General features: G+C 44.3%; 1 protein-coding gene across 1 annotated transcript; it reads right to left on the minus strand.

Annotated features, from left to right (window-relative positions):
• Positions 1 to 364: 364 nt before the first annotated feature.
• Positions 365 to 11,444, minus strand: LOC142785286 (uncharacterized). Its single transcript, XM_075883746.1, has 2 exons — positions 10,628 to 11,444; positions 365 to 483 (listed from the first exon to the last, which is right to left on the minus strand). The coding sequence occupies exons 1-2, from the start codon at positions 11,442 to 11,444 to the stop codon at positions 365 to 367; spliced, it is 936 nt and encodes a 311-aa protein (XP_075739861.1).
• Between the last annotated feature and the right edge of the window lie 296 nt (positions 11,445 to 11,740).

Raw genomic sequence — 11,740 nt, forward strand, 5'->3', positions numbered from 1 at the left:
AAACATGGATACCGGAAGTAAATGTTACCAAATAATATTTGTCGGCCGCGCTTCAATGGTTGTCGCTACGTAACAAAAGAACGAAAAATAATCTAGGGACTTAAGGCGCCGCAGATAGAGTTTAAGGGTTTTCAAGCACCACTTTTAAGCAACGTAATATTTGAGCGTTTTCAAGGTTTTCAAGGATCCGTGCGGACCTTGTGGTATGTTGTGTTAAGTTTGAATTTTCTTTTTCCTTCATTATTACTGCTTTGTGATATCGGATCTAGCCTGAAGTTGGCAAAGACAATGTCTGGGTGCGTTCTCTTGGTGGTTGTTGGTTGTTTCCGGTCATACGAAATGCATATGCATATTAAGACATCATCTACTGCACAAGCCAGTCATCTGTGGTCACCATTGTCAACCTCTTCATTGCCATCGGCACCATCATCGTCATGGCGTACACGCGTTCTTCATCGTCATCAGCATCATCGTCAGCTGTGGCTACAATGCACAAAGCCAATGGACAAGCCTCAACCTTAAAGTAGCACTGACATCAAATTTACTCATGCCAAGATTTTTGCGTCAGTGAGTAGCTATAGACCCCGAAGCAGCGATTCGTGACCCCCCCACGAAGTAAGGAAACGCAACTGAGGGATGAATAACTATCACTTTTATTGATTAATATTGCTGGGATCTAGCAGTATTCAAAAACGGCCGGCAATCCCGCCATATTTAGCGCTGGAAGCACCAGCAGTGGCGCTACCTCGCAGTCACCTCCAGATCACGCCACAGCTGAGCACTTCTCCACAGAAAAGAGTGACGTCAGGCTCAGCTGCTCCGCAAACATTTCGTCTGCCAGACGGACACACTCGCCTTGTTACCTGCATTGCTGTCGTCGACTCGGGTTCAATACGATAGTCTGGAGCTTGTAATCTCCATGATTCGCGATGTCTCGAAATATTTTTGATTCGATCGACCTTTTGCAGAACAGTGATTCTCAAATGGACGCCGTTCCAAGCAGCACTGCAGAGGTTCTCGAGGATGCATGCTTCAGCCATGTTCGCTCGTGTGTCTCAGTTAGCTATATTGGTGTGTTTTGGCGTGCAGAGTATTCAGGTATACGCAGAAGGGTCGATGCAATATAGCTATCGCGAATGAGCATCAGCGGAGAAATAGAACACGTTTCCTGTTTGTCAGGTTCTTTTTTGGCACCTCCAGATGGCCCCATCTATCCAGCCTCTCGAGGTTAACGCGGTATTACCATTTTTACGTGGACGCAAAGTCTATAGATAAACTAAAATTCAATGATACCTGCATAATACTTGTTAGCGTCGATATCTGACTACACGATCTTCCACTTTTGATAGGTTGTGGTCGTGTTGATGTGTAACACATACGCGATATGAAAGGACACCCTCATTGCGCTTTTTCCGTGCTTCGAACTAGACGACTGCAATTCACAATGATTCCCCGAAATGCTGACCAACAAGCACACGTTTCATCATGCTCTTTTCTTTAGCCATTCTTTTAAAGGTGGTTTTTATCTTGATAATTTCACGAAATCATTCAAACCGGTGCGATGAAGATCAGATGCGACGAGCCACGGCCGGACTAGACTGCACCTGCGTGCGCTAGCCGTGCCCTAGCCCGGCCGTGGACGAGCGAGTGCGTTTCTGCACTTCGGCGTCAGTCAGCACCACGATAAGAACACTCGGATCATACACGTCATTGCTACTAGGGCATCGTCACTCAGGATGGTATTTGTGGAATGTATCACACCGAACACATAGCACTAGTGACGATGTCGCAGGGCAGTCTATTTTTCGGTTTTTCTCCTTAGCTTTTCCACGCTGTTCGACATCGAAATAAAATAACTTCCACGTGACGGAGGCTGTTCAAGTTTGGCCAAGAAGACCTATGCATACCAAGCGATCGAATGATGGGCACATCTCGATCTTGAAATTTGATGTCAGTGCTCCTTTAAAGGAGCTTCTCCCCTTAAACCTGTCTGCAGCTACATTGCGACTTGGCCTTTGTGCTGAGGTAAAAACTTGCATATCCTGATCACAATTTCGCCACCCAATGCAAATTTGCACTGCTTGTTTTGTTGTCCTTGAAAAACATTACGAAGGTACAGGTAACCAAAAGTGCTCGCACGACCCCACAGCTTGATGTCTCATGGGTGAGGTTTGGCTGGCATATGTCTTGTCAAGAGGTTGGAGGAAGACCGAGAGACGCCGGGTTTCAAACGAGAACGCAATGTTTATCTTCTATATGCCCTAAGTCCCTGTTGCCGTCCCAGCCTTCTTAGCGCGGGGTCCCAACAGGTATGTGGCTCCCTCTCTAGAAAGAACATGTCTGCAAAATGAACGTAGCTTACTCAGACTATCTCAAAAAATGTTTTTTACGTCGCACTCACTCGGACTCAGACACACCAAATTTTTTTCAACTGAAAACACTCGAGATCAAACTCACAGAACTTTTTCTCAGTTGGATTCACTCGAACTCAGACTCGCCAAACGTATCCTCAATCGCACTCACTCGGACTCAGACTCGCGAAATGTTTCCCCAATCGAACTCACTCGGACTCAGACTCATAAAAAGTTTCCTCAATTGAACTAACTCAGACTCACGAAAGGCATCCTTTATCGGACTTACTTAGACTCAGACTCGCCGAATGCATTCTCATTCGGACTCGCTGGGACTGAGACCTCGCTGAAAGTTTCCTCAGTCGAACTCTGTCAGACTGAGGCTCACCAAACCTATCTTCAAGTGGACTCACTCGGACTCCTGACAAATTTTCTTGGTCTGACTCGGACTCGCCAAACGTACCCCAACTGGACTCTGACTCGCCAGACGTATTCTGCACGACACTCAGACTCGCCGGACGTATCCCCAACTGGACTCACAAGGGCCCTGATCAAAATTTTCCACAAGTAGACGCAGTCGGACTATGCTCACGTAACATTTCCTCCATCGGACTCAAACTCGCCAAACGTGTCAGCAGCCGGACTTACCAGGGCTTTATATATTGCTTAACCTGGCTGACTCTGCCCCTATAATTCAGCGACATTAAGTTTGGGCTGGATCACTGAGTACCCCACAAAGCCATCAAACCAACTATTCTTAAAAAGTCTCAATCTGGCCTACACTCATCAATGTCTCGCACAGTCTGGCTCCTACTACAGATTGATTATATGCGTTGAAGATTTCTGTGGCGGCGGAACAATCGGTGCAATACTCTGCACTGGCAAGTTTACATAAAAGCATGTGTAAACAAAAAGGCTACACAAGGTGGCCCAAAAAAGTGCCCATGGTCTTTTTTGTGTATTTGTATGCTCAGTTTTTCGATAATGCATTTTATCTTAATCGTGGTCTTGTGGGGGATTGCCCTCTTCTGATATGGAAATCTTTTGTTTACTGAAGTCGCATGTCGTTTCATGATGCCACGGTGGTTTGCAGTTATTGACAGCGGGTACAACACAGAGCAAGAGCGAACGACAAGAACGTTAACGAACAGCATTTTCCTTTGTTGCACCACAGCATGAAAAGAAAACAGCATGCCCTGCGTGCACAAGACCACACAATCAAATTTATACATAGGTGCGAAAGTAAATTTTAAATCGGGAATAAAACCTTTCTAATCGCAAGTCTAAGAAATGCCTTCTAGAGACAGGACTGCACCTTTGGCTGAGTGATATCGGAGCAGTGCTGACACATGAGTCTTAGGGCATTGCGTATGTTTATTTCATCAATTGCACTCTGTCTTGACGATAACTTTTCAAAACCCTGCATGCTCAATATTTCCGCAGACTGCACAACGAACAGTCTAATTGCATGCATCTGGGGATGATTGCTCTTGAGTTCTCTGAGCAGAGGCGTAGCCAGAGGTAGATCACTGGGTCCCCCCCCCCGAAACAATTTCTAGGTACGACCATGTCTCTGAGATGGGTGTTGAGGCAACGATACGGCTGCTGCTAATACAGATACTTTTTTCTGCAGGGTAACTGTTTACTACAGGTGCCGGCGTCATGCACAATGTCGTGCCGAAACAGCCAATCTCTGTCGCTGCAGTGGTCAGCGGTGAGCGAGCAAGATGTTGGAAATTTTCTCCATTGTTCGTAGGATAAATGCAACAAAATAGTCCAGACTACAAAAAAAAAAAAAAACTTTTGAAGTTTATTTTTGGCATATTATAGCACCAGTTGCTCTAGCAATTATATTTAACATTTTCTTTGCTTTTCACATGCTGAGCTGCAATAACTAGCTGCTCAATTGTGTGGGGCAACAGTGAAGTTCCCGTGGCCCTTTGTAGTCCTCCAAAAACTGAAAATAGCCTTTCCACAGTCAGATGATGCAGTGAGCTCTAGGTATAATGGGGCTAATTTTTCCAGCTTAGAGTAATTCTTTTAATTATTTTTCCAAAAAAAAAAGATAAGATCTCGAGAAGGGCACGAACTCTTCTAATAGTTTTTCAGCTCTACTTGTGAGAAGACGTTTGTGTTGGGCTAAGAAGATCCTAGCATAGGGGCCTTCAGTGCTAAAAGAAGCTGGTGCAGATTTTTTTATTAGATGATTGGGGCTCCGATTGAATGTTGCCTCGGGAACCACTCGAGGCCAATCCACTTCTGGTTGGCAAATCCATATAGCTCCATTCTACCGGAGCTCATTTGCAGCCAGCTGCGTGACAGGTACTCCTCGTCTGAGAAGATCCGCTGGATTTACTTTTCTGGGGTAATGTCTTCACGATAACCCATCCGTTAGATGTTGACTATCAGTGACGTGGCTGCGCACGAACTGCTGCCAGCGGTCAGCATTTCCAAGGATTCAATAGAGCGCAATTGTTGAATTCGTTCACAGGCAGGCATTCGGGGGCTGCTCTTTTAGGGTGTCCAAAATGTGGCGGAATAGCCGAACAGTCGGCTTGCCCTGTTGCGCCAACGAAGAGGCAGAATCCGAAGTTTAACTGTTTATTTAATGGCCAGCAGAGACTGCACCACTTGGCTGTGACAATAAGACACCGTGTCACTGCTCTCTAAGTGAAAATAAGTACAGCGAAATCTAACGGTAAAACTGCGCAGGATGTGTAACAATATTAACATCTTTCAAAGGAGCACAGACAAGCAAACCACCAACCACCGTCTCCCCCCTTCCTTGGCCCCCTATGCAAGGTGAAGACGAATTTGTCCTGCACCCGCGCAGTTTTCGGCACTGCTGCTGTTTCGGAGGTGCTGGCTAGGGACCGATGTTGTTCCTAGAAATTTAGGAAACCGCTCTCAAAGGCAAGCGGTTCTTTCGGGCTTGCCGTCGCCTTCATGAAACCACTCAAAGTTTCTTTCTTAGTCGACAACAATGTACCCCAAAAATAGTCCCATAGCCAAAGAGAAAATTTCGACGCCAACTTGAACACAAAGTAGACCAATTGGGCTATCGATAGCCCAATCTGGTAACCATACTGGGCTGGCCGATGCGAAGGTGGAGAAGGGAAGCGCGCTCCCTTCTTGTCAGGCCGGTTCTTGGGAGAAGGCGTGGTGGGAGGGAAGAGATTCTTTAAACAAAAGAAGGTGAAGAGTGGAGTTAAGTGATGCAGTAACTGTCTCTCAAACAGGGACACCACAACTGCTACACTGGGGGCGAGAAGGGGTAAAAGAGTAGGGGAGAATTAGAGGGGAGTGAGTAGGATTGGTGTAGGAAGGCAGGAGCAGTATAAGAGAGGACTGGCAACACATACCTACTCCCAAAAATGAAGTTTCTCGCCGTCAGCTCCAGGCCCAGTCGGTGTGGTCTAAGGGCGTTTGGTCAGTTGCGTAACCTTGATGAAGTTGAGGACAGCCCGCAGGGCAGAGCGTACATGATGGGCCGATCCTACCTTGAGGTATTCTTTATTTTATTTATTTATTTATTTATCGTGAATACATTGAAAGGCTGACGACAAAAGCTGCATACAAGCAGCTTGACAAGCCCGTCAGCCCAATTCAAACGTCAGCAGCAGACGGCAGATATGCATGCTGTAGAAATTTACAGTAATAGACACAACACACCAAAGTATCACAATTCTATTGCGATAACAAAAATATGCAAGTAAAAAATGTATGCACGCTAACAACTAAACAAAGAAACGATATTGTATTCGAAAAACATGGGAACGCTACAAACAAGAAAAAGAGAAACGACGAGGCAATACTGAAACATACAAAAGTGCAAATAGTGTCAATTTACAAAAAAAGATGCACCGGTAAAAGAAAGACTAATAATAAAAAGTATACATATGAGCTACTGCACACAACAGAACAGGAATAAGCGCTTCAAAAAAAAAAAAATTGTTACACCAATCAGGGTATCACCCACACTGAGATGCATATGCACTAAAATGTTACACATAGGAAAACCTACGGCTAGTAATTGAAGGCCCGAAAAATTGGATGCATTATGCATTAAAACGGTACACACAGGAAAAAAAGTAATGTTTGTTGTTGAAAGCGCGAAAAATTTGAGTTGCAAAGAGAAGGAGTAAAAAGAAGGTCTGTAACGAAGGTCTGCAAGGCAGAATCGATAGACACTTGGCGATAACAAAATGGGCGACGTAAAAAAAAAAAAAAGAAACCTTACCAGGATGACGCTATCAATCTACGCACTTTCTTTTTGGAAGTACGCGTCATATCTATGTTTCTTGCTTCGAGTTTGTTCAGTAAGGGCGGCAAAGTATTAGATAATGTTTGCAGACCGTATGATGTACGAAAGGTGGGCACGTGCCATCGTTCAGTGTTTCTGCAAGTGTATACAGGCGCATTCGGGCAAAGGCAGGCCAGCTCAGATAAATTTTTGGAATTTTTCGCTAGTTCTTTCTTGAAGCTAAGAGCTAATCTTACATTATAAAGATAGAAAATTTTGGTAATGCAGTATTTCTGAAATAAATGACTAGTGTGGGCCGAGAAGCTCAAATTCCAAATGGAACGCAAGGATTTTTTTTGCAGTAAATTGAGTCTATTTTTATTAGCAAGCGTAGTAGTTCCCCAAACTAGGTGAGCGTAATTTAGATAAGATTCAAACAAAGATTTATAAAGCAGTAACTTAACTGTAAGTGGAATTAAGTGGCGGTGTTTGCTAAGAATTCTTGCAATGCGAGACAATTTTATCATTACAGAATTAACGTGGTCATCCCAAGTAAGGTGACTACTGAAGTGCACTCCTAATACCTTCAGGCATTCCACGATTTCTATTGAGTCAGAACCAAATTTAACATACTGCGGAACAATGATTTGTTTATTTTGGGGTCGAAAAAGACTTGTTTGCGTTTATTTTTAATCTATTAGTAATTGACCAGCATTGAATAGACTGCAAGACAGCATTAGTTTCCCTTCCGATCTGGTCAGACGAGTCCAACGAAAAAAGTATGGTCATATCATCGGCATACAAAATGCACTTAGCTTGTTGACATAAGCTAAAAATATCATTAATATATAAATTAAACAACGAAGGTCCTAATATACTCTCCTGTGGAACTCCAGCTATTATACGCTTAACAGATGATTTGTGGGTATCAATACAAACATACTGTGTGCGACTGGCTAAGTAAGAGGCGAGTAAAGAGTGAACACCACCGCGGAAGCCATACCTATCAAGTTTCGATAAAAGTATGTTGTGATTAATGCAATCGAATGCCTGAGAAAAATCTATAAACGTGCCTAGAACAACTTTCTTTTCTTCAAAGGAGCGTAATACGTATTCTTTTTGTTGAAGTAGTGCTAATTCCGTAGATTTGTGTGTTACAAAGCCGCATTGATCGTCAGAAACTAATTTATGAGTTTTACAAAATGATGACATCCGAATCTGAATTATTTTTTCAAGCCCTTTAGAAAATACCGGCAATATTGACACGGGTCGATAGTTTGACGCACATCTCCTGTCTCCCTTTTTAAAGAGGGCGAACACTTTTGCCTTTTGCATTTCGGTGGGAAAAACGCCTGAATTAAGGCAGAGGTTAAAGATGTCTGTAAGTATTGGGGTTAATATATCAAGGACGTATTTCACCGGCTTTATCTGGACGTCATCTGCATCCCGGCTTTGAGAATTTTTCATATTCATAAAAACAGAATAAACTTCTGAGCATGTCACTGGGTTCATAAACATGCAATTACTGTTATAAAAATAGGAATTTTCATTTGGCGGTGCAGCACATTCACTCCTGCGGCTAACAAAACGATCGTTAAAGGCATCACACATGTCTTTGCCCGTGACGCTAGCTCCATCAACAACGATCTCAACGGGAGCTATGACATTGTTCAACTGCAAAACTACCGTATTTATTTGTGTCCATATTTTTTTCACGTCATCTTGACAGGATTCAAACAGAGCGTAATAGTACGCATCTCTTGCCTGTTGTAATTCTTTGTTGAGTTTATTTCTGTATAGTTTAAACTGCGAAAATAGTTCTTGATTACGCTGTTCAACAAATTTTTTGTACATTTGATTTTTCTTCCGAATTTTTTTCAATAAGCTTGACGTAATCCACGCTTTTTTTGCTTTTTTAGATGTGAAACAGGCGCGGGTTGGAAAATAAGTATTGTATATTTCTACAAATTTTCCAAAAAAAGTGTTGTATGCGACGTTTGCATCCGTCATGGCGACGACGTGAGCCCAATTCACACAAGCAACTGCCTCTCTAAAGGCCTCGAGTCTATTTCCGGTAACGCGTTGTACTAGACGCCGCCTCGGCACCGTCTTGTTTACTTGTGTTTTAACTGCGAATAGAACTGGAAATACCGTAGCCAACCACGGAACTTAAATAACGATTCTCATCAAAATTTGTAATAAAAAGGTCAATAAGAGGTTCGGTTGTAGGTGTAATTCTTGTTGGTTTAGTAACGGAATTGGCGCAGCCATTGGCTGAAATAACTGCAAGAAGATCTCTGGTAACGTTACTATCAGAAAGCAAATTTATATTAAAATCACCTCCTAACACCACGTGATATTTTTTTAGATTTACATAATTCAAAAATTTATCTAAAAATGAAAGAAAATTTATGATACGACCAGCAGGAGGACGGTAACAAACCGCAATAACCATGCAGCCCGATAGTGTACAAAAAAATTCATAATCAGGCGTAAGTTCACAAAATTCAAGCAAGGGGTCACAAGCAATTGATTTTTTAACCAGGACACAAACTCCACCACCGGCACCAACTGTTCTATTTAAAAAATAAGAGTTATAATTTGGAAGCTGAATAACTTGTTCCGGACAGGTATACCAAGATTCAGTTAGCATAACAACATCCATCATGTCAAGCTCATTAAACAGTTGTTCGAGGGTTGCTGACTTATTAACGGCCGATTGCACGTTGAGGTGGAAACAGCGAAAAAATGTGTCACACAGGATTGGTTGATTTTTCAATTGATAAAAGGTGTCGTACTTAACTGTGGCCATTATTGTTGAGAGTTTCCGTTAGCCGAAGCATTCTTTGTCTTACTTGCTCTTGAACAGCGACTGGTTGTCGTGCTTTATCATATGTACTTGACACACAGACCAGGCTACACACCATAAGCAGGAATATTAGGGGGCGTATATATGCAAAAAACCGAAAAGGAACACGAAAAACACAGCTCAATTCTAAAGCAAAGGTGTGGCATGATTCACAGAATAATTGGGATAACGAAGGAACCGACAGTATTACAGCGCCCTTCACATGTTCAGAAATTATCTGCATACAAAGAACAGATTCAATTTTTGCGTATTTCACCGGGGTGATGTTACAGTTTTCACGCAAGTCACAAGAGCAGCAAAGGCAGGTTTGACAAATGCAGTTTTTCTCTACAAGCTCTGATGCGATCGGAAAAGGGCAAGTCATCTAACATATTTCAGGATCAATTTAAACCACTTTGGCAAGGTCGGCATCGCAGGTGATATGCAGTACAGGTGACTTTTCTGCCTTCCGCATGAGAATTCTGCCCTGGAATACCCAAACAAACTTCCAGTCTTTATCGCGCTTCGCCTGATGAGCCTTGCCCAGCAGTATTTTGTTTTCAACACAAAGTGAAGCGTACAGACACGAATGTACAACCACATCATCCAAGTAAACTTGAGCACCCGGTATTCCTTGAAGGATGGCTTCCATGCGTCTCTGGAAAATTGCTGGGGCGGACGCTACACCGAAAGGGAGTTGGTTGAAGCAGAATAGTCCTTTTTGCGTGTTAACGACTAGAAGCTGCTTTGCGTTCTCATCTAGAGGTAGCTGACTGTAAGCGTCCTTTAGATCGATTGTAGAGAACACTTCGCCTCCACTTAAGCTAGCAAAGATGTCTTGAATTTTGGGCAACGGATATTTTTCCGTGTGGCAAGCAGCGTTGACTGTTACTTTGAAGTCACCGCAAAGTCGTATGGACCCATTTTTCTTTACTACCGGAACGAGAGGCGTTGCCCAGTCAGCGCAAGCAACTGGTGTCAAGATTCCTGTCTGAACGAGACGGTCTATCTCTTGGCTAACGGCTTCTCTCATCCCGTAAGGCAAGAAACGAGGTACGACACCTTCGCGCAAGCGTAACTTAACGGGTGGCCCTTTGATTAAACCTAGCTCTTCCGAGAACAAGTCCTGAAACTCGTCTAACAACTGCTGCACCTGTAAATCGTCCTTAGTAGAGGATGGCTTACCGGGGGCAGCCTTCATTCCGACGGCGAGAACCTGCCTTCCGTGCTGTTCGAGGGCTTTGATGACGTCCCGCCCACACAGATCCGGTCCAGAGCACCCCAGCACCACCAAAGTAGCGTCCAGTGTGGTCCCGCCGTACGTCACCGTGATATTGAGTTGACCCTTGACGGGAAGTTGACCGAGGAAACAAGTCAGTTGCAAAGTAGTCTTCTGGAGCCGAGGCCAAAGGTGACAGTATTTGGTGTAGGTAGGCCATGTGATGATTGTCACGGGGGAACCGGTGTCTACTTGCATTCGGAGAGCCACGCCATCCCATTTCATGGTGCGATAAATTGGCTGGACCATGTTCACCGATGCCGCTTGCAAGTTGAGCAGAAATTGTTCGTAGTCGTCATTATCAGACCACTGACTTTCACAGTGGAATACTTTGTTTTGCCGGGACTGGTGCTGCTGGCACACACGGGCTAGGTGTCCTTGCCTCTTACAAGTGAAGCATTTAACAGAACGGAACTGGCATTTTTCCACTGTATGACCACTTTTGCCGCAGTATGGGCACGTCCCTTTGGGCCGCCAGAAGTTTTCCCTGCTCGCCGACTCTCGTAGTGACGGATGCCTAGTTGGTTGGCCTCTGCGCTTCATCGTCATAGCGTGCACATTGTCCGTGTTTTGCACGCTGGCCATGTGGTCCACGTTTGCCGCTGTCATCTCTGCTGCACGCGCTGCCTCTTCCGCCTCCCTCAGCGTGAGTTCCGCTTTTGCAAACAGCTGCCGACGAACACTAGCGTCGCGCAGGCCGCAAACAATGCGGTCTTTTAGCATCCTGTCGAGGGCGCTACCGAAATTACACCTGCTTGCAATCTTTCGTATTTCCACGAGAAATTCATTTACTGACTCTCCTACAAGCTGATTCCTTGTGAAGAACTTGTACGATTCTGCGATTTCATTGCACGCCGGAGCAAATCGCTCACCCAGGAACTTCACAGCGTCTTCGTATTTCAGGTCCTGTATCTTCGCCGGCGCGCATCGTGCAGCCAATAAATCCACTGTCTTTGTGCTCAACGCCGTGACTAAAATTGCCCTGCGTTTCTTCTCGTCGTGACGTCGTGAACCTCGAA

Source organism: Rhipicephalus microplus, unplaced genomic scaffold (genome assembly GCF_043290135.1).
Source record: "Rhipicephalus microplus isolate Deutch F79 unplaced genomic scaffold, USDA_Rmic scaffold_20, whole genome shotgun sequence".
Taxonomy (NCBI): Eukaryota; Metazoa; Arthropoda; class Arachnida; order Ixodida; family Ixodidae; genus Rhipicephalus; species Rhipicephalus microplus.

Coding starts and splice junctions, on each gene's coding strand:
- LOC142785286 (XM_075883746.1), bottom strand. CDS start 11,444: ATGCTAAAAGACCGCATTGTTTGCGGCCTGCGCGACGCTAGTGTTCGT. Junction 484..10,627: donor CGGAATGAAGGCTGCCCCCG/GTAAGCCATCCT, acceptor TGTGCATTGTAG/CCACAGCTGACGATGATGCT.